This window comes from Nannospalax galili, unplaced genomic scaffold, assembly GCF_000622305.1.
Source record: "Nannospalax galili isolate Female #2095 unplaced genomic scaffold, S.galili_v1.0 scaffold390, whole genome shotgun sequence".
Classification (NCBI taxonomy): domain Eukaryota; kingdom Metazoa; phylum Chordata; class Mammalia; order Rodentia; family Spalacidae; genus Nannospalax; species Nannospalax galili.
Window position 1 is genome coordinate 74,352 of NW_008330777.1, and position 25,490 is coordinate 99,841.

General features: G+C 41.3%; 3 protein-coding genes and 1 pseudogene across 6 annotated transcripts in view; 2 read left to right on the forward strand and 2 right to left on the reverse strand.

The window, feature by feature from the left end:
• The window catches only part of LOC103749476 (histone H2A type 1-D-like), a 38,833-nt gene extending 38,341 nt beyond the window's left edge, over window positions 1–492 (forward strand). Inside the window, exon 3 of the mRNA XM_008852353.3 lies at window positions 15–492. Within this exon, the coding sequence (XP_008850575.1) occupies window positions 15–378 (364 nt within the window). The 3' untranslated portion in view covers window positions 379–492. The remainder of the gene's footprint in view (window positions 1–14) is intronic.
• A 795-nt stretch (window positions 493–1,287) lies between these two features.
• On the forward strand, window positions 1,288–3,176 carry LOC103749098 (annotated as a pseudogene).
• An 8,330-nt stretch (window positions 3,177–11,506) lies between these two features.
• On the reverse strand, window positions 11,507–15,942 carry Bbs10 (Bardet-Biedl syndrome 10). Its single transcript, XM_008851923.3, has 2 exons — window positions 15,688–15,942; window positions 11,507–15,302 (listed from the first exon to the last, which is right to left on the reverse strand). The coding sequence occupies exons 1-2, from the start codon at window positions 15,870–15,872 to the stop codon at window positions 13,340–13,342; spliced, it is 2,148 nt and encodes a 715-aa protein (XP_008850145.1). The 5' UTR covers window positions 15,873–15,942; the 3' UTR covers window positions 11,507–13,339.
• A 2,236-nt stretch (window positions 15,943–18,178) lies between these two features.
• Osbpl8 (oxysterol binding protein like 8) overlaps window positions 18,179–25,490 on the reverse strand; it is a 206,673-nt gene continuing 199,361 nt past the window's right edge. For all 4 annotated transcript variants that reach the window (XM_029555511.1, XM_008851938.3, XM_008851931.3 and 1 more), the window contains 2 exons: window positions 23,931–24,033; window positions 18,179–22,299 (listed from right to left, as the gene is read on the reverse strand). In XM_029555511.1, the coding sequence (XP_029411371.1) occupies window positions 22,167–22,299; window positions 23,931–24,033 (236 nt within the window). In that variant the 3' untranslated portion in view covers window positions 18,179–22,166. The remainder of the gene's footprint in view (window positions 22,300–23,930; window positions 24,034–25,490) is intronic.

Genomic DNA, 25,490 nt, shown 5'->3' on the forward strand with positions numbered 1-25,490 from the left:
ACCAACAATAATAGAAAGCTGATTGCAGGTTCCAGCTTCTCGTCCCGCACCGGCCTGCAGTTCCCCGTGGGCCGCGTGCACCGGCTGCTGCGCAAGGGCAACTACTCGGAGCGGGTGGGCGCCGGCGCCCCGGTCTACCTGGCGGCCGTGCTGGAGTACCTGACGGCCGAGATCCTGGAGCTGGCGGGCAACGCGGCCCGCGACAACAAGAAGACTCGCATCATCCCGCGCCACCTGCAGCTGGCCATCCGCAATGATGAGGAACTCAACAAGCTGCTGGGCAAAGTGACCATCGCCCAGGGCGGCGTCCTGCCCAACATCCAGGCTGTGCTGCTGCCCAAGAAGACCGAGAGCCACCACAAGGCAAAGGGCAAGTGAGGCTCCCGTGCTCCCCTCCCCCGCCCCAACCGCAACTCGAAGAACGGAACCCCGCAAAACCAAAGGCTCTTTTCAGAGCCACCCACTGTTTCAGATTAAAGAGTTGTGACATTAGACATTAGCCGTTCTGCTGGCTTTCGGTGGCAGCCGCCGTACTCGCTGCTCCCCAAGTCCCCGATTGCCCTGCCCTCCCTTCTGGTCTTGAGCCCCCGGCTCGTCAGTGGGCGGTTGGTCCTGGCCAGTGTGTCCGCAGGCCCTTTCCAAGTCGACACTCGGCTGCATGCACCTGGGCCCGCGCTGTCCCCAGGTGTTCTGGAGTTCGGGGATAGTTACCTGCTCTACCTCCCTTCTTAAGCTTCGCGCCCCAGCGTTAAATGAGGTCTACGCGACGTGGTGACCACGGCCGCCCCGTGAAAGTTACGGGCTGCGGAAGGTCTGGGTCCTGGCCTCACTGGTCTAGTGTTGTGGATTTCTTAGATGGTCTCCCTGTACCCACAGCTGTCCTGGAGCTCACTATGTGGACCAGGCTGGCCCCCATCTCACAGACCCGCCTGCCTCTGCTTCCTGATTGCTGGGATCAAGGGCGTGCTGACGTCACCGCGCCCGGCCCCCAGGTTCTCTTTTGGACACAAGGTCTCCCGGCTGAGCCCGGGCTGACCGCGGAGCTCAGTATGCAGACCAGGCTGGCCTCTAACTCAGAGCCGTCTGCCCTGCCTGCCCAGACCTGGGTTTCGTTTCTAGATGCGCTGGGCGCAGGTCCGGGAGCGTCTTGGGCGGAGCCCCGCGGTAGGAAGACGAGGAGGGCGTGGGCAGCCATCCAAGATGACTTGCAAGCGCGCGGAAAGTGGGACCAGGGCCAGGCCAACTGCTGGCGGGGTGGAGCGCAGCGGGGTGGGGTAGGGGGCCGGCCCGAGCCAATCGGAGGCGCCGGTGTGGGTGACGTCACAGCCAATGGCCGGGCAGCGCGGGACTTTCGAGTGGGTTTCTCCGCCCCGTTGGGAAGCCGGTACGTATAAAGACGGCTGCGTTGGCGCTCTCTGGGCAGCGTCTCCTCTGTTGTCTCGCGCACGGTTCCTTCGGCCATGGCCCGCACGAAGCAGACGGCCCGTAAGTCCACCGGTGGCAAGGCCCCGCGGAAGCAGCTGGCCACCAAGGCGGCCCGCAAGAGCGCACCGGCCACTGGCGGCGTGAAGAAGCCGCACCGCTACCGGCCCGGCACCGTGGCGCTGCGCGAGATCCGGCGCTACCAGAAGTCCACCGAGCTGCTGATCCGCAAGCTGCCGTTCCAGCGCCTGGTGCGCGAGATCGCGCAGGACTTCAAGACGGACCTGCGCTTCCAGAGCTCGGCGGTGATGGCGCTGCAGGAGGCCAGCGAGGCCTACCTGGTGGGGCTCTTCGAGGACACCAACCTGTGCGCCATCCACGCCAAGCGTGTCACCATCATGCCCAAGGACATCCAGCTGGCCCGCCGCATCCGCGGGGAGCGCGCTTGAGTCATCCCGAGTTCTTAGACCACCAACAAAAGGCTCTTTTCAGAGCCACCCACAGGCCCTCAGAAGGAGCTGTTCACTTTGTACTGTCTGAGCGGGGTTGCCTCCGGTGGAACCTGGAGGAGGGGGTGACCCCCTGAGAGTGCCACTGAGAGTGTTGTGTGGTCTTGGGTCTGGGAGACCAAGAGCCAGAAGTCAGATATACAGCTCACAGTTCCACTGGGCTGGGGCAAGCAGGTAGAGGCAGAGCTGATCCACTGGAAACTGGAGAATGCCGGGCCTACCAGTGAGTGGACAGCATTCTGGTTGCCCAACAGCTTTGTCCCAAGCGGGACTAAACAGGCAAGATGGGATGGAATATAGGAGGCTTCGGGAGTATCCTTCACAACAGGTCTGAGCAAGGTGGAGGCAGAGCTGGCCTTGCCATCGAGGAGACCTGACTTCCAGCCCATAATTGCCATACTAGATTACTAGACCTGAGTACTCAATGTAGTCGCTGTTTCTATAGGGCATTGTTTGGGGATTACATCTTGGGTTGTCAGTAGTATCAGCAATATCCAGTGACACAGTCACACCCTTCCTTTTTATTCTCCCTCTCAGGCCTTGGTAGTCTGACAACTAGGAATTAACATTCATTGCTGAGACCTATCCTTCAGGATTCTGTGCATACATCAACTTGACAAGTTCGTTTCCTCCCCTATTCCCACCTGATCATTTTTAAATGCCAGCACAACTGTCAAATAATGGTGGAGACAGTTCTGGATAGGAATGGACCCCAGATGTCAAGTATCTCCTATCCCTTGTCTAGCATTCTGCAAGCTCAAATTGTCCTCTGCTTTTCCTTGGCCTGGACACAGTTGTCTGTTGAGATTGGATGTTTGGCCTGAACTTTGAGGACATTGGTAATTAGCTAAGGTCATTGGGACCTAGATCTTAGTGGTGACCTTCCCTCCTCTAGTCCACTGTCTCCGGCTTCTGGGAATTTTTCCTGAGAAGGAAACTTGGACTTTGTCTAAATCTTTGAGAAGTTATCCAACCCAAGTCTTTCTGAGTTCAATATACTGGTGGTCATTGAATCAGGGACACAGCATGTCTCCCTCTTTTCTCTGCCAGCACCTGGGAGTCCCCAGAGCCCAGCTCTGTAGGTTAGAATGGAAGACAAGGACCGAGGTTGTTTAATTGGTTGTAGTGGGACAAGATCTTGCAAAGCTTGTAGTAAACTGGGTCTCCCCATCGCCCCAACAGGCCTGGAACTTACCTTGTAGACCAGGCTGGACTCCATCGCATGGTGATCTACCTGCCTCTGCCTCTCCCTCTGATTCTGCCTCGGCCCCTTTGCCCCTCTGCCCCTCTGCCCCCTGCCCCTGCCTCTGCCCCTAAAATTAAAAAAAAAATAATAAAAAATAAAAATAAAAAAGAGACCATGAATGTATCCCATCTTTTCTGTCTCCCTAGCATTTAACCAGCTGGGTACTGACCAAGGATCCAACAGACACCCGGACCTGCTCAAGGTCCTCCTCTCCTGATCCTGTCATCTTTCTCTGTTACTTTCTTTCTCTACTCCTCCACTCCCCAACACTTTATTTTTTTTGTCAACCTGTTCTTCCTTTTTCCTCTCTATGCACAGCAGCAAGAAAGCCTTCACTGAGTTGCTTGTGGGAACTCTTTCATTTCATGAACTATCAGACAATACCACCACTCCTGTGAAGGCCTCTGAATTTGCTATTTTCATTAAAATCACCCCACGTCTCCGTACCTACTCGGCTTTTCCCACCTGTCACTGACTATGCACTTGTGCCCTTGTCCCTGCCCAGCTCTCTTGCAACACTGACTCTCCTAGTCTCTTGTTCTGTGTATTTCTTTCATTCCATTTTTGTGTCTCTGTTGCTATCTAATGTGTGTGAATTTGTGTGTCTGTCCCCTTAGCTGTGTGTGCCCCTTCAGCTGTGGTGAGAGGTGAACTCCAGGGACCCTTTGAACAACTGCTGGGGTAGGAGAGGAAGAAGAGGGAGAAAGTCAGATCCCCCCACTCCCCACTCCCTGGCACAGGGATACGGGTTGGTTAAAAGAACCGTTTCAGCCAGGTGTGGTGGCACATGCCTTTAATCCCAGCACTTGGGAGGCAGAGGCAGGCAGATCTTAGTGAGTCATCCTGGTCTATATAGTGAGTTTCAGGCCAGCTGGGACTACTGGGAAACCCTGTCTCAAAAAGCCCAAGAAAAAAAAAAAAAAAGAACGGTTTCCTCAAACTAGTGACTGTCAATGCCACCTCGTAGGGAATTCTGGAACTGTAGAGAGTCAGATCCCTCCTGACAGTCCCTGATAACAGAGGCTTAAATCAACATGTCTGTGGACAGGTGACCAAGTTGTGCTCAAACTAAAATGGTATCTGAGTAGAGGGCCCAAGAGCATGGATGTCGTTCCAATCAAGACAGCTTACATGGAAGTTTACTGGGCGAGTATCTAATGATATACATGATTATAATTGTACAGCATGGTAATTAAACATAAATGGTGAAGGGAGCATGTAAATGACTGCAATCAGTACTACTTTTTCACAGGTAAGCCAAATTTCATTTCCCCATGCTATGCTGCCTACTCACTATCATCTGTAATCACGGACAATGCTGATAATTTGCAGATGTCCTATTTAATCACCATGTCCTGTGAACATACTCAGATCCTGGTACACAGATACATCAACATGCATGTTCATATATGTGCTCATAAGGGGACCCTTGTCCACATTAAAGACTCTGAAATGTGTCCCTTGGCTTCACTCACCTGTTCTTCAGGGCAGAGACTCCTGTGCTTCAGGGCCCCCTGTCCTGACCTGAACAGTTGGGGGGTCTCAAGAAATGACAGCTTCAACCACCAGTGAAGTAATCTGAGTTCCTTCTAATCTCCGAATTCCATTTTAAAAACAGAAATGGGGAAGGGGCTGCGAAAACATTCTATGTACTTTTGTTTATTATGTTCATCATTAGCATCATAACATAAAGACCCTGGTAATTTGGGATATTAGTTCACACCAGACACAGTGGTCTTGTCCTTCATGTGCACAATCTCTAAACTTTAAGATCCATGTTAGTTGTTTTCCAAACGAGGAACAGGCATATTTAGGTTAAGTATCTGGTGGCACACAGTGGGTGGCAAGCTAAAATTCTGGGGATCTTGATTCTAAAGACCATGATTGTAGTCATTTGCTCTTTGGCCAAATACTGTACTTCCTTTTCCTTTGTCCAAATCTTTTTCACTGGTGTCTGTGTTCGTAGGATGGATTGTTTTTAAGGGAAGAAGGGATTAATGGACTCTGAACACATGAAAGGGATTTTGTTATCCAAAAGGCAGGGGGGATGAAACAGTTTGGAGCACTGCCACTATTCATTGAGGCCAAATTTGTTCACATTCCCTGATACGCACAGCAACCACCATTCTGGGTTCAAAAGATTTTGAAAGTTTCAGAAGGTAGGTGACCAAGCTTTGACCACATGGGAGTTTAGGCAGCTTGAAAAGGGGCTGTCATCCAGGAACGGATGTCACCTGCTGGGGCTGTCACTCAGGAAGAGGCTATCATCCAGAAAGGGGCTGTCACTGGGGCCCCTCTGGCTGGTGCTTTCCCTAGGCTGTTCACCCTGCAGGCACACCTGAACCCTCCTCCGGAGGACAACAGTGGATGGCTTGGCCGCATCATCCAACCTTCAAAGACCAGATGATGTCATCCAGCCCTCATAGGCCTCAATGGCGTCTCTCAGCCTCCTTCATGTCCCACTGGTCCCGGCCTCTTCTTTCTCGACTGGGCTTCCTTGACTATGGTGAACAGTCAAGTGACCGATTTTCAGGCTCTTCAAATGCCATAGAGCAGGTCTCTGGGCATGGGGTTTAAGGTCCAAGACAGACTGAAGACTTGCGTTTTCACGGTGGCCCTTCCGGTTCCTGTCTGATGCAGTGGCTGCTCTCCGCCTGTCTTGCACAGGGTCTAACCCTCCTCGTGCCTCCCACACTTCTTTGTAAAATACAATTGTTTGATAACAGCATTACTTCCTCCCTTTTTGAGAACGGTCTTTGAGCAAACACTCCTGAAACTAGCTGAACTTCAGCTGCCCTGCCTGCCAACGCCCCGGGAAAAACTCCCCCATCTTCCCAAGTTAGAGAGATGTTCCTTCTAAGGCCAACACGGGCTTTTAAATGCCTAGGAGACAGGATGTGGGCGGCAGGAGGGGACACAGGACGTGACAGCCAGTGGTGTTTCCAGCCTGTTTCTCTAAGGCCGCACAACAGCTGTCTCCCCATTTCTTCCCTTGTGGTTATATAAGTGAACTAGTTTAAATTTTATAGGATGGGGGGGGGACAAAAAACAAACAAACAAACCCACAGCGGTCCTCAAATTTGGCTGTGCAGAATTTCTACTGAAATAAACTCAAATGTAGACCCACTGTGCCCAGCAACGATGGCGAACACTGTCTCGCCCTTTCAAATAGCTCTCAGCAGAGTATCTTCTGGATAAACAATCCATTCAAAGCTTTGAGCTCTCCACTCACTCAGTGCCACCCTTCTGGGATTGGACTAAATTGCTAGAGAATCAGGGTGTTAAAGGACAATTAAAAAAATAAAATTATACAACTATAAAATAAATGTATGTAGAAGATTTTATTTTACTCATTATGCACTGAGAAAAGCAGACTCCAAAGGGAAAATACATATACAGGCAACCAGGAAGACTAAATTTGATATTTGTTAATTATTATGGTTTGCATTGTAAGTGGTTCCTCCAGAGCTCCCATGTTGGCTCAGTCTCCAATCCAACAGTACTCAGAGGTGGGGCCTTTTGGAAGAGACTGGATCGTGAGGCCTTTGGCTTCATGAACATATTAATCCACTGATGGTTTCAGAGCTTAATGAACTAGTGGGAAGTCATAGGACCTTTAGGAAAGCTAAGGACATGCCATGGAAGGGTTTATTTGTTCCCAGCATTTTAGTTCCTCTTCCCTCCCTCCCTCCCTCTTTCCCTGAAGTGAATGGCAGCTCTGCTCTATCTACTACACTGTCTCACCAGGATACCCTGCCTCTCCACAGGTCCGGAAACAACAGAGTTCAGTGACCACGGGCTGAAATCTCTGAACCTATGAGCTCAAATAAATTTTTCCTGCTTTAGGCAGATTTTTATTAGGTATTTTGTTACAGTGTCAGAGAGTTAGCACACTGATAATGCAAAACCAGCATTGACAGACCTTGGTGAGGCAACATTTGTTTTTTTACAAAGAACAAGAATCACCATTAGCCTTTTACAAGTTAACTTCAATTCTACAATCTGTCAAATTAGTCAAGGACCATGAAAGACAGGATCAGATAATACTAGACTTTCTTCAGAGACTTGGCCAAGAATTCGGTTGTCAAAGTCTGATCCCTTATGTAGGAGGCAAAGCTCATGTACTTAAACAAGGTGCACAGCCCATGATGCTAGAGGGAGTTTGGACGAACTTCAGGAGATGCGGCTTAGGTGAAGAAGTTGGTTCTTGAGGTTTGCCCTTGTAGGATATACTGGGACCCTGGCCCCTTCTCTCTGCTTCCTGGCTCCATGAGGTGAGCTTCTCTTAGTCTACCATGATGCTCAACCTTGCCACAAGCCAATAAAATAGAAAAGTTGAGTGACCATAGATTGTAATCTCAAATCATAAGCCAAAATCAAGTTTTTCTCATTTTAAGTTACTCTGGTATTGTGTTGCAGTGGTGCAAAGTTGACTAATACAGCTGTCAAACTAAAAACATTCTATTTTCATCAGTTTTCCAGTCTAATTCATGAACAGTCTGACAACACAATAACCATGAAGAATTCTAGCTTTCTCCATAAGGTACAGGGTCAGCCCTGCATTAAAGAAAAAAAGAAAACAACAACAACAAAAAATCACAAGCCTTTGGAAACTCCCTTTAGGGTGTATGTGTGGGTGAAGAGCTATCTCAAAAACTAGAGCCTCAGGAGGAGGAAATGAGGTTCACAGATTTCACAATCAGGTGCAACAGAATATCTGAATATAGACTTGAAGTCCAAATATTAAAGCCTAAAAACCATGACATCTCCTAAACCCATCATCCCTATCAGGCCCCACCCACCTGTCTCTTGGACATACTGCACTACATTTAAATGCTCACTGTGATTTTCTGTATCAAAAAGCACCATGTACACTGGTTCTTAGACAAGGATTCAAGATATAAAATATGGCCCACGGAGGACTCCCTTGTTTCTTTAAAAAATGGCCAAGGGGCTGGAGAGGTGATTTAGTGGTTAAGAATACTGCCTGTTCTTCCAGAGGACTTGGGTTCGGTTCCTAGCATCTTCATGTAATTCCAGTTCCAGGGGATCCAACAACCTCTTCTGGCCTCCATGGGTATTGCACAACACAGGTGTACTTACATACATGCAAGCAAAACACTAATACACATAAACATACATACATTTTGGAAAAAAGTGACCAAAATCTAGGTGTGGTGGTACACACCTTTAATCCCAGCCGAGGGAAGTAGGTGGGTCTCTATGAGATTGAGGACAACATGGTCTACATAGCAAGTTCCAGCTACAGGGAGATCTTGTCCACCTCCACCCCCCCAAAAAAAGGTTAAGTACACACTGTATTGACAAGTGAAAGAAATGTCTCCCCCATTCATAGCTATGCAAGAGGTGGACACCGAAGCTGAGTCAGTAATTGCAAAGGCCCAGATGAAGGCTTTGCAGGCAAGTTCTAGATCATGAGGCCAGAGACTGAGAAGCATCACAGTTACTTTGCTTAGTCTGAGATGGCCCTGTGTTGGGTGTTATGCATAGCCCTGGGTTTATTCATTTGTATACTAAAGTGCACTGACTTTATGCTGGTGATTTGAAGTTCTTTAGTCCTGTTTGCCTTTTTGAGGCCTTCAGTCTCAGCCTCCCAGGTGCTGGGATTACAGGTTTGTAGTTATTTATATATTTAATATTAAAACAAAATTACTTGAATTCCTATCCTATATACTGTGCAGCATTCTTGACCAGATTTCACGGTCCCATTAACCACTCATTCCATCTCACATTCCATTTTCTAAGGTTCTTCTTTTCTTTTCAATGGAAACTTACCATCATTTTCCTCTGGCACTTCACTACCCATTCAAGAACTTGAGACACTAGGAGATGATGCTTTTACAGGACCACATGGTACAGAAGATAATTTGAAATAAAGCATGACTCCTCTTAAAAGCATCTTGGGGAAGTTCAGGCTTCCACAGATAACACTGAATATTTTAGTGGATGCTGCCTCTAAAGAGAACAGGCACTACACTTATTTATAAAGGATTTTTGCGCTTGTCATCCAGAGGCCCAAAGGCAGGCAACGGACTGTGACAAAAGGTATGGAGACTCTCATTGGTACAGATTAGGTACGTCACAGATTGGATTCATCGTAGTTACAAGAATTTCAGATAAAGTGTTTTGGTCTATGCCTGAAGGTCATGAAAAATACATTGAGGATCCAGGTCACCTTCATAGCCCATATACTGTTACCAGAATAAAGAGCACAGATGATGACCATATTGGGAAAATGATACAGTAAAGATGCTTGGATTAGAAAAGGCACATGCTCTCAAATATACAAGAATATCCCTCTGGGGAATACAAAACTCAAAGTAGTTAAACACTTGAGAAGAACCCAGTCCCTGAAGTAGTTACAAGAACTTCTAAGAGAAGAGAACATGTCTATCAGGTGCCTCAAGAACATTCAAGGGGACCTGGTCCAACAGTGGTGGCAAAGCCCTTGCCACCACAGTGGTTTCCAATTAAAAATGCAAATTATTTTTAATTAGTGTTTTCATTAAAATATACCTCAAACCACCCTCCCAAACAATAAGACCATCTTGGAAAAAAGAAGTATTGAAAAATGTTAACAAAGTCTAAAAGTAGATATTAGTTGTTTTGATGTTTACCTGATTTTCAAAAATTTATTTATAAAGCTAAGCATACAGCCACAGAAGAGGTTTTTTGTTGTTGGAATAAAGGTAGAGCTGCCAAAACAGAGGTTCTGAAATGCAGAGACAAATGGCAGTTCATTTCATTCCTACAAGTCTTGAGTAGCCCAGGGGGATAGAGACAGCTCTGCCTGGTCAAGCAGTGATGCCAATCGATTTCCTCATTTCTGTCCCTTCTGTCCCTGAGGGTCTTGTCCTTGAGTTAAAGCTCATCTAACAGCAATTAAGACAGTGAAAATAATTTTTTCCTAAATCAGTAAATAGATGTTGCACATATCCTTTCCACCCAGCCTTTTAAACTTGGTACCAATGTTTTGCTAGTCTAACTGCACCGAGTAACTGAGTGTGTGTGTGCCATGTGCATGTGTGTGCATGTGACCACTTACCTTCTCGCTCTGCAATAACTGGAAAAGACAGTGTACTGCTTTAGGGAGAAGATGAGAAATTTCTGCTCATACTTAAATCACATCTTCTTCCCATTCCTTTTGGTTTGAAACATGGATATGAGATGACATTTGCTTTCTGTTTAACATGAGTAAACAGCTCCTCTGACAGAAGCAGTTCCAGAATGTTCAATTATTTAATGCCTATTGGTTTGAAGATAAAAATGGCTCATGCAGGCTCAATAAGAAAAAAAAATCAGATTCACAAAGGTGACTGGAGAATATGTGGGAGGTAGATTGATATGTAACTTCAGAAAACCTCAGCTGAGAAGCTGATGCATATTTATCTTCTTTCCCCTCCCATGGGGTAACAGACTGTATTTTCCAAAGACAGCTGCTGCAATATACAGTCCATTCCACATGCTATTCTTATAATTTGACATGACATCAACACCCTTCTCATTGAGCAGTGAGTCCCGAGTTCCTCCGTGAGCCTCAGTTTACCTGATCCTCCCACACCAGAATGCAGTCAAGTCCAGGGAGGCATTGGGGCTATTTATCACACAGCATTAGAAAACAGGAAAATGGCTTTGATTTCAAACTGTCTCCACACCTTTCTGTGTCCCAATTCTTTTTTATTCAGATTTTTAATGTAACTTTGCTCTTATTACCTTGTGGTAGATGGCACAAATTTAATTACATTAAAAAATGTCCCTATATTTTTCTTCTAAGCCAATGATGTACATACCCAGTTCCAATTCTGTAAGGATCACTCATGAAAGCTTTATCATCATTACTGAGGGACAGATTCTTAATAAAAAGATTACTTTGTATGAATCTGTTCTATACTTTCCCTTCCCTCTCCCCTTCTTTTTTTCCTCTTTCCTTTCATTCTGAGACAAGGTCTCACACAGCCAGGGATGGCCTTGAACGCCGGATCCTCCTGCCTCCATCTCTTGAGTGCTAGGCTTGCAAGCAAGCACTATCACACTCAGAGCTCTGCTCTACATTCCCTGCTCCTTTCCCCCTAAACAGATCTCTTATTCCTGAATGTCTGTAAGAAAATTATATGCCCCATCTATAAAGGCCATGTGACTAGTCATTCAATAAATATGCTCAGAACACACACTTATTGGAAAGTCATTTTATGCAGACTATAACCCGGTGCCAATCATACAAAGACCACTCACAGACTACAGGAGTCGCCTAACTATTGACATTTACACTCATGAAATGAAAACAAATACAAACCACCGGACACATCTGGAAGTCTTCACATGCCTTTAATGACTGAAGAATATTTGAAACAATAGAAACAAAATAAAGCAAAATGACCTCATAGACAATTAAAAATGAACAGGGAAAAATGCACAGCAATTTTAATGTAGGTTCATTTATCTACAAACTAAGAGCTAGATTGGTCTCATGAAATAATACATCATATGGCATAAACCTTTAAAATAGTACTGTGCTTAATATTAAAAAAAATCATGAGACTGTGTGACGACACTGCAGGCTTGTGTGTGCATGAGGTCTATGTACATGTTTGTATGTGTGAAGGTGACCACGCACATGGAGGTCGGAGGTTGATGCTTGGTGTCTTCCTCAATTGTTCTCCAAGTATTCTGTCCTGAGACAGAATTAGTGTCTCTCACTAAAGCTGGAACTCAGTAACTGGTTAGACAGGCTGGCCTATGAGTTCCAGGATCTGAATGGATTTACCCAGCCCTCAGTTCTGGGGTTACAGACTTTCACTGCCAAGCCTGGCTTTTTATGTAGGTTCTGGGGATTTGAACTCCGGTTCCTCATGCTTGTGCAGCAGCTAGAACCATCTCTCCAGTCCACTACAGGTTTTTCTCTTAACTTTTCCTGAATGCAGACACAGGCCAGTAACCATTTAAAGCAATGTGCATGATGCATATTCAGCATCTAGCCCAGTATTTTCACACAGTTAAGAATTTGTTGAATAAATAAATAAACTAGAAAGATGTACTTAGGGGGACAGTTGAGATACAACTGTGTCACTTCACAGGCACATAGAAATACTTGGAGTAAAAAAACACTGTTCTAGGTGTTACAGGGAACTACTGAAAGTAGAAGACACTGTCCTTGTAAGCTTTTAAAAATGATGTAAACATTCACAAATGTACACTACAAATTACTGCCAAATTGTTACTATTTAACTCTGGCCAGTCACCCAAAATAACAAAAAAAACAAGAAAAAAAAAAAAAACAGAAGAAAAAAAACAAACCCCTAACAACCGCACGAAATATCTTTGCAAGATTTTAGGAGCCAGGAGAAATGGAAAATACAAATTCCTTATCTTTTCCGGTATTAACTTCTCATTACAGGAAAATGAATTCACAATGCATAGTCTGATTTTTGGTATCACAGACCAAAATTTCAATGGTGCACAAGTGAAAAATCTACCCAAACTCTTAAAAACTGTATGTGCACAGATGTGCCACAGTACATGAGGCCGCTAGAGGACAACTTTGTAGTGTTGGTTCTCTCCTTCCAGTTTTACATAGCTTCCAGGGGTCAAACTCAGGTTGCCAGGCATGCACGGCAAACACTTTACCTATCGAGCCATTTAAGGTTTTTTGTTTTTTTTCCAAACGAAATAGAAATAAAGCAAATGGCAACAAAGGGAAAATGAATTTATATACTTTTAAAAAATATAAATTAACTGCTTTAACTGCTTTACAAAGTCTAACTATGGAAACTTGTTTTAAATAACATTCTGTATGTATGCTTATAAACAACTAAAATAAGATGGCACCTGAAGATGCCATTCTAGTCAGAATGAATGGTCTTGTGGACTTGGTGGACTTCTGTAAAGTCTGAAATGACTTCAAAGCCAGTAAAATGCCTGCTTTGTTTTATAGCTTGAATTGAATTAAAAGTTGCTTTTTCTTACAATTATTTAGTGCCACAGTACAAGCGGAGGTCAGAGGACAATCTCTGAGAGTTGGCTCTCTCCTTCCACCATGTGGGTACTGATCTCAGGTTTTCAGGATTGATGTTAAGTTTCCTTGTCTACTGAGCCATAGAAACTGGCCCAGAATGAAAAGCTGTATTAAAAATACTTTAAAATGTTAAAATTCCTCTTCTGAATCTTCATTGCCAGTTTTCTGAGGCTGTCTCCTAATACTGATTATTAAATCAATGGTTAATATTTTTGTCAAACATTGAAAAACTGAAGTTAGCAACTGGTACTTAGCAGCTACTGATTCCAAACCTGCCTGACCACTTATCATGGGTTGAGTGGTTTGCAGTGCCTGGAGAGATCTGAGATAGAGCAGTGGAAAGCTGTGAATTCCTTTCTTAGGCTTACAGAGGATTCTGGGAATGCCTAAAAGTGCATTAGCAATTAGCACACTGACCACAGTTTCTTCAGACTGTGGGCATCTCTTGGCAAAATTGAGAAGATAATAATGTAACAAGATCTCAAAATTACCACCCACTGGCAAAACACAGCCTGCTGGCATAGTCGAGGAACAGTGATCCTGGGAAGCATGTGTAGTCAGCAACTTAGATCTCGCCAGAAGCATGTGTCCCCTTCTAGCAGTATCTGTGATCTGTACATTTTCATAAGAAATTTCTGCTCTAGTGTTTTCTGTTATAGGATTTTCAGTAGAATTATTCTCAATTAACAGTTCATGGTCATTGATTTTCCAGATTTTGGGGGGAGATGAACACTTCAGAGTTTCATCTGTTTGGAATGTATCTGTTGGTGTCACTTTGGATATTGAACATGGTATTTCTGTTTCTAAGTCTATATCTGAAGATACCGAATTTGAATATACTTTTAAGCAGTTCTGAGTTTTTTCTAATTTATCTTTTTTCTTTACTATTATGTCCTGATACTTATCAATTTCTGGTAACGGAATATTTTCTCTGCTATTTTTGTAAATAAGAGGACTTGATGTGTCATTTTGGTCTTTGGTTTGTATTACATAATTTAGATCAAGGTCAGTAAATAACTGCCTAAGCATTTTGAATGCTCCATGAAGAGCACTCTCGTGTTGTTGAACAAGACCCAGAACTGGTCCACAAAGGATCATACAGTGTGGTATAAACGTGTATGTGCTAATCAAGCCAAGATGAACGTACCTTTTGGATCTAAGGACAAGGGGTTTACAAAACTTCACCAAAGCAGTGCTACAAATGTCACACTGTGAAGAGACCTGTGGTAGGGCACATGGAGAAAGGCCAGCAATCCTGTGGATAAGAGAAATTTCCTCTGCTGATACACACTCCACCACTGATATGCCACTCAGTCCTGCACAGTAAATAACCAGGTCTGGTTGTTTCACACTGGACAGGAGCAGTTTCACATTCTGACTATGTAAATGTTTCATTACTGTTTTTGTCTTTTCCATAATCCAAAACTGAGATGTCTGAAACTGTGCTTCTGAATTTAGAATAAACTCTGACTTAGAAGCTGAAAAGAGAGGCTGGATGGATTCTGTTACTATCACCATTCTTATGTCACCATCTGCTGGGCAATAAATAGAGAAGTCTCTGTGAAGCACAAGTCCATCCACAATTCTAGAATCTGAAACAGGAAGACCAGTCACACCAACATTCAATTCTACAAAACAGTTATCCACTAATTCAAATGCTTCAACCCCACTTTTACAAGTCATACACTTGAAAAAGTAGTCACACATCAACTGTGAAATAAACTTGTGATTATTTCTTCCTACTCTTCCACAAAAATATGCTTCCAGGAGTAATTCTAAGGAGTTCCTACACAATGTTCGTTCATTAGCTGGTGAAGAAAAGATGGACAGAAAGTGTCTACTTAAATATTGGTCCACAATGCCATCTAGTATTTGTGTCTGAAACATTAGTAGAGCTTGGGCAATATATTTCCACTGACAACTGTTTTTCCAATGCCAGGCATGAGTATGAATATTTTCAGAAGTGAATGACTCTTTTTCTTTTTCTCTGATTGCATGAAGTCCTCTTAGTAAATGGCAAAGAAAAATAATAAATGTTTTAGCACCATCTCCTGTTTTTTTGAGATGACTGGAAACACATGCCACTATCATCCTGTACGGGGAGAAAGAAAAAGCAATTCAGATTTTCTGAAGATTGGCTTTCTACTTTGGAACCAAGTTAAACCCGTTTTTATAGTTATGGACATAGACTATCTTTTTTATACACAGACTTAGCTTAATTTTTTCCCTTTTCTAAGTTACTTTGTTTTATTCTAAGATCCTGGGAAACGAGTGAAAAGAGTTCTTGGTAGTTAATAAAATTTGGGGTTGATGCCTACTCCTTTGGGCAGCACTCTAAACCGGGGTCTGTGCTGGTCTCAGGAGGTTTTTTCTCTAGGTCCACGGCCTTAGGGCCTCGGGACTAAACGAAGTTTAGGGAGACAAAACGAAGTTGACGGAGGCTGCAAGCCTGGCTTACTGGAGGTGGAGAGAGGTACCTGGCTATGGGATGTTCCAAGTGCAAGGCCTCCAGGAGAAGACCTCCATCCCGGCTAAGCAGCACCTCGCCAGTGGGCTTCGTACACAACACCTGCCGTCCCTCAGGCCCCACGCAGCGGCTCACGATGGTTTCCAGCACCTCGGCCACCTGCAGCGCCACAGTCACAGACCCTGGGGCGGCCATAGACCTGAAGCTTGTGAGCTGCCTCCAGCTAGCCAACTGGTGGGAGGTCAGGACCAGGAAAACAGCAGAACTCGCCAGGAACGGAAAGGGCGGGAAGAAGGCCGGAAGTCGCAGCGTAGCTTGAATGGCTTGAGTGGATTCGCTGCACAGTACTGCTCCTTGGCTTGCACAAGCCAATCACGGGGGAGGGGGGGTGTCCGGGGCGGAGCAAAGCTGGTCCTTGCGGCTCACAGACAAGCCGTTCCTTGCAGTGATGCAACTGCTCCCGCGGTATTGTCTCCTCGGAAGCGCCCTCCCCAGTCAGTGCTATAGAGGGGCTAGCCAGAAGGTGGGCGTGGGCACCACCTGCTATAGAGGGACTAGCGGAAAGAGGGCATGGATACTGCCCCTGCCAGAAGCTGCTGCTGGCTTTGTGGCACCTATTCACTCTACACTGTTCTGTCCTCACAGAAGTTTCAGGATTTACAGGACTGACTAGGACACTTGGCCACCACCATGAGTTTCAGGTTTTATGTCTTCTGCAGAAGCTTGTACGTTTCCTGCACTCAGGTACACAATGAAACACCAACTACAATTTAGCCATTTTCCTTTGGTAGAAACATTTTACTCTAGTCACATTGATGATCATCAGTAGTACAATTTAACGCACACTGAGGTATTTTAGTGTACATACTGCCGAAGTAGAACTAGTTCATGTATTTAGAACACAGAGACTTCAAGGAAAGCTTTAGGTTTCTATTGAGATTGTCTGCTAGTCAATCATATTCTTTGGCCTCTGCTTTGATCATCTTAGAAAAAAAAAAATCAAAACCTCAAGATAACATACATTTTTAAAAGTTTGTAAATTTTGGGGTGGATATTCTATAAAAAGTACTTTATAATTTCATACACAGAGTAAGAATTCAAGTTAAATACGTGTATATGAAATTGTTATGGTAGAAGACCACTTTGGGCTCATTAAATCCACAAGGCTATTTTGTAAGACACTGAAAATCCAGTTAGTCTAATAGCACAGCGCAGAACACTTGGTAGAGTCAAAACATGTCAATATTAGCAGAAAAGTAATCTTGTAGATTTTCATTTAGATACTGAGAGCTATTTTCCTTCTTCCTTATTCTTACACTAGATAAGGAGAAAACTAGGTTCTCCTTGCTTGTTTATAGTGTAGAATCTCTGAGGGCAAGTACCAAGTAGGAAGAGGTAGAGGGACACAAGGGTCAGAATTTCTTGGATGAAAACTATCTGAGGTTTACTCAGTATGGACTCTTTACAGGTGACCTGGGGGAAACAACTTTCATATGGCTTAGCATATGTTTAATAGTAATAGTTTTTCTGTTTCTGTTTATCACTATCCTTAATACAGATTTAAGCAGAGCTAGTCTAAACATTTAAATACTACAACCAAAGTTCTATTGAAGTGCTCTATAGACAGGGATTCAAACATATTTTTATTCTTACAGAAGACTGTTTTCATTCTTACTGTCTAGTTTTGGGAGTTAACTTTTTTTTTTTTTTTTTTTTTTTTTTTTTTTTAGAAAGCCCCAGCTGTCCTGGAACTCACTATGTAGACCAGGCTGGCCTCGATCTCACAAAGATCCGCCTGCTTCTGCCTCCCAAGTGCTAGGATTAAAGGCGTGCACCACCGCACCCAGCTGGGAGTTAACTTCCTTAAGCCTCATTCTTCATGTATAAAATATGGATAGTTTCCACTTATTTTAAAGTTGTTAGGAAAATTAAAAAGGAACAATATCAAGCACCAAGTAAAGACATACGTTAAGAGATCTGTTCAATCCCTTTCAAGCATCTTTTGCATATACCCTGTTCTGGTTTGTTTCTTCATTGCTGTGACAGAATACTCTGACCACTACCAACTTGGGGAGGAAAGGGTTTATTTAGCTTACATCTCCCAGGTCACAGTTCATCAGGGAGCCCAAGGTGGGAACTCAGGGCAGGAACCTGGAGGCAGGAGCTGGAGCACAGGCCATGGAGGAATGCTGCTTACTGGCTTGCTCCCCTGGCCCCTGCTCAGCCTGATTTCTTATGCAACATAGGCCCACCTGCCCAGGGGTGGCACCATCCACAGTGGGCTGGGCCCTTCCACATCACTCATCAAGAAGATGCCCCTCAGACATGGCCACAGGCCAGTCCAATAGAGGAAATTCCCCAATTGAGGCTCCCTCAACCCAGGTGTGTCAAGCTGACACTAAAGCTATCCAGCACATACCCCCAACAAAACAAAGCAAAATAAATAAATTAGAGCTAATTGAGTTAACCATGTTGTAACAAAAGTCATTTGATCAGACTGCTCTTTTAAAAAAAAGTTTATTTAGAATGCCTACTTGTAGAAGTTAACATAATTTTACAGATCATTAGAAAAACTTTTCTTTCTGCAAACATTTATTACAGGTTAAGAATAATAGATTAGAAATGTAATACATTACAAAACAGTAGCTTGTGACTATCTATACATTTACTATGCACCTTAAGGAAAAGAATTCGACAGTGTGCTGTACTTACACTGCAGGTAACATACTTTTATTCTATCATACGAAACTGACCAGTGGTAGTGTTTGAATTTATAAATGGCCATTAAGTGATGTACTTAAAATTAAATGTATATTTATCATGCTAAAAAGTGAAAAAAAATTCAACTTATGTTCTGTGGCTGATCATTCAAATGTTTCATGGCATTTTAAAAAATAATCAGTATTATAATACTAAAATAATTTTACATGATAAATGAAGCCAATTTTTCTAAATACTTTAGAAAGTATTCACATTCATTTTTGTCATGGGTTTCCTCTAACTTTTCTAAATATGTTAATCATATTAATAAAACACTGGTCCTATACAATTTTAACAGTCCATCCTCAATTAAAAACTAACAAAACAGTGTGTTAACTGTAACAAAAGCAAATATACTAAAGTCACACAATATATAGAAAATGAAACCAATTTATGGAATAGTGGCAGGTTATACATTTTAAAGAATCTCTTTTTATAGTCAAATAAGATGGAACTTGAAATGCAAACTTACTGAGTTATATTAGGTTCCCCCCACTGGGTCAAATCAGAAAACTGGATACAAATGCTAATATTTAACATAATTCAAAATAATCTGCATTCTCATGTATGGCTCAATAATGCTATCATCCCTGTATATAAAACAAAACAAAAAACCCATTTGATGCTGACTAGAAATGCTAAACATTGGAAAAAGATTGAATTTTATATATTTGTTTTCTTAAATTTTGATGAAGACATTCTTCAAAAAGTTAAAACTGCCTTCCACAAAAATTTGTGAAAATGGCACAACTTGACACTCCAAATAGTATGAATTCCATCAAAAGGCACTGTTTACAATACTCAGAATAATCTGACAAGTTTACTTCAATGATGTCTGAGTAAGAATATATGTGAAATAGGTAAATAGACAAACCCTTATAAAAGTACAGCGTCACTGTTAAATATTCTTCAGCTATAAAAAGGAAATAAAGTTACACAGAGAAATGACCCTTTTATGACAAATAAGCCAAGAACACTTTGAACACATTATGGTTCCGTAACACAAAATGACAAAAAATATTTTCTTAAAGGCACAAAAGCATGAAATAGTAAATGAGGATTGTATGTTACAAGGCCAAGTTTTCAATGGAATGCAGCTGTCAACTGAGCTGTGACAAAGATTACCACTGTACCTTTATAAGTCACACAGAAAAAGTACTGGTATGAAATACAAGTAAAATCTCTACTGCTGTAACTTACTTAACACTTCTGCCTTATATTGTTTTTTCCTAGCCAGCAATATCTTACTAGAGGGGAATAACTAAAGATATAGTACATGTAACAACTAAAAAACAATAAAAATGTCAATAATTATTACTACTCATTTAAATTTTCATGTGAGAAAATATTTTGGATAAATGAAGAAAACTGGTCATAAAGTCACTTGTCCTAGAAACCACATGAAGCTTTCAGACAGTCTGAAACTGTAAATCGCATACATTATGAGTCCATGTCTGAAGAAAGATTAATCTCAGGTCAAGAACATAGTATGGCTAAACACAAATTATGCCTTTTAAAGGCTTTACATACTAAGCCCAGTATAACTACTGATCTAAAATTAATCCACCAGTTCCTGAGTTTTGTATTCAGTTCATAGAAAAGAACTCACACAACTAAAAGCATAAGAGAAGTATTTGATTAGACATATGCTTTTAGTGTGTAAGAAACAGTCACAAATAACCCTGCTTTTTAGTTTCTGACTCATTGGGTAAGAATCCATAACATCTGCTCTAAAAGGAAGTTTAAAAAAATAAAACAACTACCTTTCCAGTCTTATATCAATACAAATAAAGCACTATTTAAGCCAAATGAAAATAACATATAAATGGATTAAGACCAAAACCCCAAGGTAGGTCCACCAGGAAAATTTTTAAAATTTCAGAGTTTAACAATGAAATGCCTTTTAGTGATCAACCAATCTAGTTACATGTAATATAAATTAATACTAATTTAAATCATATAAAGGATCAAGTTGTACAATATTTACAAAATATCACATATCCGTGAATAGGCAGTTGAGCATATCGGTAGTAGAATGCAAATACAAAAAAAATATTGACAAATGTGAAATACAACCCAAAATACCTGGGTTCTAATATAATAATGAAATACTGGATATAGGTACATGTTGTTTATGCTGATAAATTTTAAAAATATGTGTACATATGAAATACAGCATTGTTTTGCTAACGCTATATGGGAAATGGCTCTTCATAGAAACCTAAGGTTACTTAAGATAGTTATATTGGTTAGAAAAACCCAGGTTTTCAGTTTTCATAATGCAGCAATCATTTCTTTGCTTTGTATTTATTACAGGACAGAGAGCTGATGTGATTCTCCGAGTATCTCATGGCCTCTTCTTAGTGAAAGGCAAGTGCAGCCTGAGCAACAGCTCTCCATCTGCATTTCTCATTTTATAAATCTTTCTAAAATCTATAGTTTCCAGAACCTAAAATAAATTTTAGGACATGTTCCTATACTCATTACCTTTTCAAACATTGTTTTTGACAACAATAAATATTTATGTAAAACCACAAAGTCAAAATATTAAACTGAAGAAAAAAGCAAAAAGCCTTAGGGGGAAAAACAAATTGCCTGAGACTGAACAAAAGGGATCTTAAAGAATTGTGTTTTTGCCACAGAAGGAACAAAGGGAGATCATAAACTTCAGAACCTGATACTCTTAAATATTTGATTTATTGCACATTTTAAAGAAACTGATTTTAATGTTCTTAAAGTAAAGGCCATCACGGTGTCTTTTCTTACTGCCTTTCTCTTTTTTGGCTTTTGAAGTAAAATATTAGTTACAATTTTTTCTATTCTACTTATTCATTGAGCACACTAGTGGCTATGTCAAAGCTAAACTGTTTTTCTTAAAAAAAATGAATTATCAGAATTTCATATACCCTATAAACACCTCTAGAATTTGGATTATGTCATGGGCTAGCTGACCTATAAAGCAAGAAAAAGGACAGCAACCAATTGGAAGCATTCCTTTTTCAGCAAGTGCTTGTGGTGGTATTAGAGTGAATAGATCCATGGACCTGCATACCAGTTTTTATTATTGATATACACACACAAGTACATACAGATAGGGGTTAAAAAAATCTTGTGTAAACTTTAAAAAAATTGCTACCTGTCTCTTACAATATATTAATTTTAACCATTCATGCTTTCTTCTTGGTGCTTCTAAGAAGATAACTGACCTGGGTACTCTGGAGATGGTTTTAATAGTACAGTGTGTTCAGTTATTCGTAATGTCTATTATTCCATCATTCCCCATCTGTAATTTCTTGATAAAAGTTGTATGCCAGTCTTATGAAGAAAATAGATCACTATACACCTACTTATAACATTGACAGCGTTTCTGTTATGAACAATGGTACTGGTACATTTCAGAACTGTAGAATACAGAAGCTACTGTTGCATAAGAGTTCTTGTGTACACATGTGGATTTATTATACTCACATGTAGACACATTCCCACAAGAGCTAGAAATGTCCTGGCACTTAACATGTAGCTCATTTTAATAACCAAATGGAATAGGTCTTGTTTCAGGTTATGTATACAAGATGTGAACGGTAGACAGATACTTCTACATTTATCTCCTATGTTTTTTGTTTGTTTCAGAAATAGTGTGATGCTTTAAATAAAGATCAAATCAGTTTTAACATTAGTCCCAGGCCAAATCTGATCGTTCTAGTTCATTGACTCAACTGCTGAGAAATTCTACTTAAACATAAAGTTTATTATGACTTGAAGCAAAATCAGGAGGAAAATGACGAAGTAGTCTTTTTGTTGCAGAAAATAATCCGTGGCAGGTCTACTTGAAGCTAAATGATTTCGGAGAGCCATAATATTTCTATAAAAATAAGCAAAAATAAATTTGGTAATTATTTTTCAGAAATGTTAGCACAAAACTCACAATTTATTATGATTCTGTCACAAAGGATCTAATTACATTATCTAAAGTAACTAGTTCAGTCAGTTACTATTCTAACAAGGACCTGATCATGGCAATAACCAGGGTAATGTGTATTAAGCATATTACTTGATATGTTTCAAAATAATGTCTCAAGTTTGATGATACAGAAACATATTATCTTCTCCATTACAATAGCAGTTTAAAACAAGTATTTTGTTCTTTAGTTGGCTCACTAACCTTTTATCTGTACTTGGAAGACAAGGGTAAGATAAAAATTCTAAATTCTCTAGGAAAAAGTAATATAAAAATTTCCTAGCATTTTCTGATTCAAGAATGTTTTGTAGGATTTCTTATCCTAACACAACCAAAATGTTAATTAGTCATGAAATACGCTTATAATATCATCATGACACCTCAAGTGCTTTTGGCTAAAAGGAGCTGATGAGTGAAGTACTGTTCTTTTTTGGGGACTTGAACGCTCAAAGTGTTTTACCAGTATAAAGATTATAGAAAGGAGGCAAAGCAATCAAGAAGTTAATTCATGCATATGATTAAATTAGGAAACCTAAATACTTTACTAAGGCCCGATACCACCCACGATGCATGTCATTTCCTCCATTCTAAGGAGCTCATAATTCCAGGGGCTGGACAGCACACACACTAGCAACTCTGCATGGAAGTAGGTGCTCAAAGGAAGATGTATGGGGAGTTAGGCAAGCTCATTTGAGGGATTAACTAACTACCTAACAGGGCCAGGTGAATGATAAGAAATGGTGTAAAAAGGTAGCATTTGAATGTAATAGAAAGGATAAACAAGTTTTCTTGATGGGCAATGTGGAACTAAAAGGAATCTGAGATTCAATGAGGGTAATGGTCCAAAACTAAAAAAGCATGATATGCTAGATGTGAGAAGCTTCATTAAGACAAAAACATGGGCTAGTGGAGAACAGCAGGTGGAGATAAAATAGCAACAAAATACAAGAGAAACTATCCAAGAACAGAGACTTTTTCTTATTTTAATTGCCCAGAACATACATCTAGCACTGGGTGTTGAATGCATAAAAGCTGGTAGGCTAATATTAAATATTTTTAAAACTGATATAGACTGAGAGGCAGCATATCTGAACTCTTGCTATCAGTGGAACAGGATCACAACTACTTTTCGTCCAGGAACCTTTGTTAAGTGTTAATACCCTTTAGTTGCTGGATCATGGAGTGGTGTCTAGGGTAGAGTTCTGCTCTCAGGGCAACTGCTATAGAAGTATTTCAGTATTTTAACAATGGTACATTCCAATTAAATATTAGCCATGCACAAAGGGGATTGTAGGAGCAAGCTACATTCCCAGCATGCTACAGCAGTAAAACCTTTCTACCCCCACAGAGAGAAAAATGTTATAACAATTCTATCTCCTCTAGTATTTCAGGAATTTTGTGAGTTTCAGACATCAAGTAATAGAAGCCAGAGCTCTTATTTTTGTTTAAGCAATGTTAAAATATGTAAAGTAAGCTTATGATTTCCTATGCACCAGGGTCTTTACTTCTCTGGACTCACTGTCAGAATATATTACCTTTTAACTTCCTCCTGTGTTAGCTTTATAGAGTCGATGGAATTCTGAATGTCTCCCAGGTCTACCCCTTTCTTTCTTCGTGTACTTGGTTTTACAGATTGAGCTAAAAGACATTTGGAATGAAGTTGTAGTCACAAATGCAATCTAAGGTTAAATTTAGTGATTATTCTGCAATAACAATTTATCTAAGCATTAGTATTTGTGGGCTACAGATTAAGAAAATAAAAATAACATTCTGCATTTTTGAAGTCTCAAACATATCAAATTGAAACCAGAAGGCTACATGGAGTAGTTTCAAATTATTTAACTTGTAGAAGTCAACACACTTATTTTTTAACTCATTAAAATAAGCAAAATCAATTCATATAAAATATGTATTCATTTTGGGAACATATTACTCACTTCTTTCCCTTGCCCATTTGCACAGATCTGAAGACGTCTGCTTTCTGAGCCTCCTTTCAATTTTTATTGTTACCTTTATTCCTCTGGTTACCTAACATTTAAACCTCTTTAGCCATTTCACATCACTTCTGCACATCTGCACTGCCAAGCAGCAAGCTGTGTAGGCATCTTCAAATCTCCTCCCATCTATTCCTTCCTTTCCAGTTTTGTTCATATCTTACTCATGGCTTTCTTTTTAAATAAGGAAGGACAATAGTAATACCCAACTTTCACACAGTTTTAAAGCATCAAATACTCAACAAATGCCAGCAGACACAGTATAGGAGATACAATGTAGATAAGAGAACCAATTAAGGAGTCAAAAATATCTGCATCCAACATGTATGTTGGTACCAATCCACATACCCCTCTTCATGGGCTCTGTGACCTTGCACAGGTTAACTTGTTGGAGTCTCTATTTTCTTTGTTGTAAAATATGACGTTTAACACTATCATATTCCCTTTTAGCACCATAGTACTATATATTTCTGCTTATCAACCTTCATTCATTGTTCTTCTTTAGCTAGTCAGGTATGTTGCCCCTATCCATGCCTCAGGCCTAGACTGCTGTAATCCACTGGAAATTCTAACGAGTCATCATGACTCTGTGAAGAATCGTCCCTTAAATAGAACTAAGCTCCCTCTCTTCACCATTTATCATCTAATTTCCTCATACTTACTGTTTATTCCCTTTAGCAGTTATCTCTGTAGGTAGAGTAGGCTCCTTAACTTGGTGTAAACTCAGAGACTGTGGTTTAAAGTAGTTTTAAAACAATTTTTTTTCAGTTTCCTACTATGTCCAAAACACTATCTTAATTCCTTCTTAGTATATCTCAATATAATTGTTCAAGACAGTTCACACAATATCTGACTTGGACAAGACATTATTTAACCTACATAGTCCATGAGTTGTATATATTTGTATTTTCACTTGTCTTGACTTCTAAACACTACTAATTTACCTTAGGAATGACAAACTCTTTTGAAGCATGGAACTAACTCAAAGCTCAAAAATTACTTCTTGAATTCAACCAGTAATTTTTCAGAGGTGAGCAAGACAGAAGAGCTGCTGCTGCTGCTGCTACTACAGTGTGGGTCCTGTCTGCATGCCTCCCCTTT

Coding starts and splice junctions, on each gene's coding strand:
- Bbs10 (XM_008851923.3), bottom strand. CDS start 15,872: ATGGCCGCCCCAGGGTCTGTGACTGTGGCGCTGCAGGTGGCCGAGGTG. Junction 15,303..15,687: donor TTGGAACATCCCATAGCCAG/GTACCTCTCTCC, acceptor CTCCCCGTACAG/GATGATAGTGGCATGTGTTT.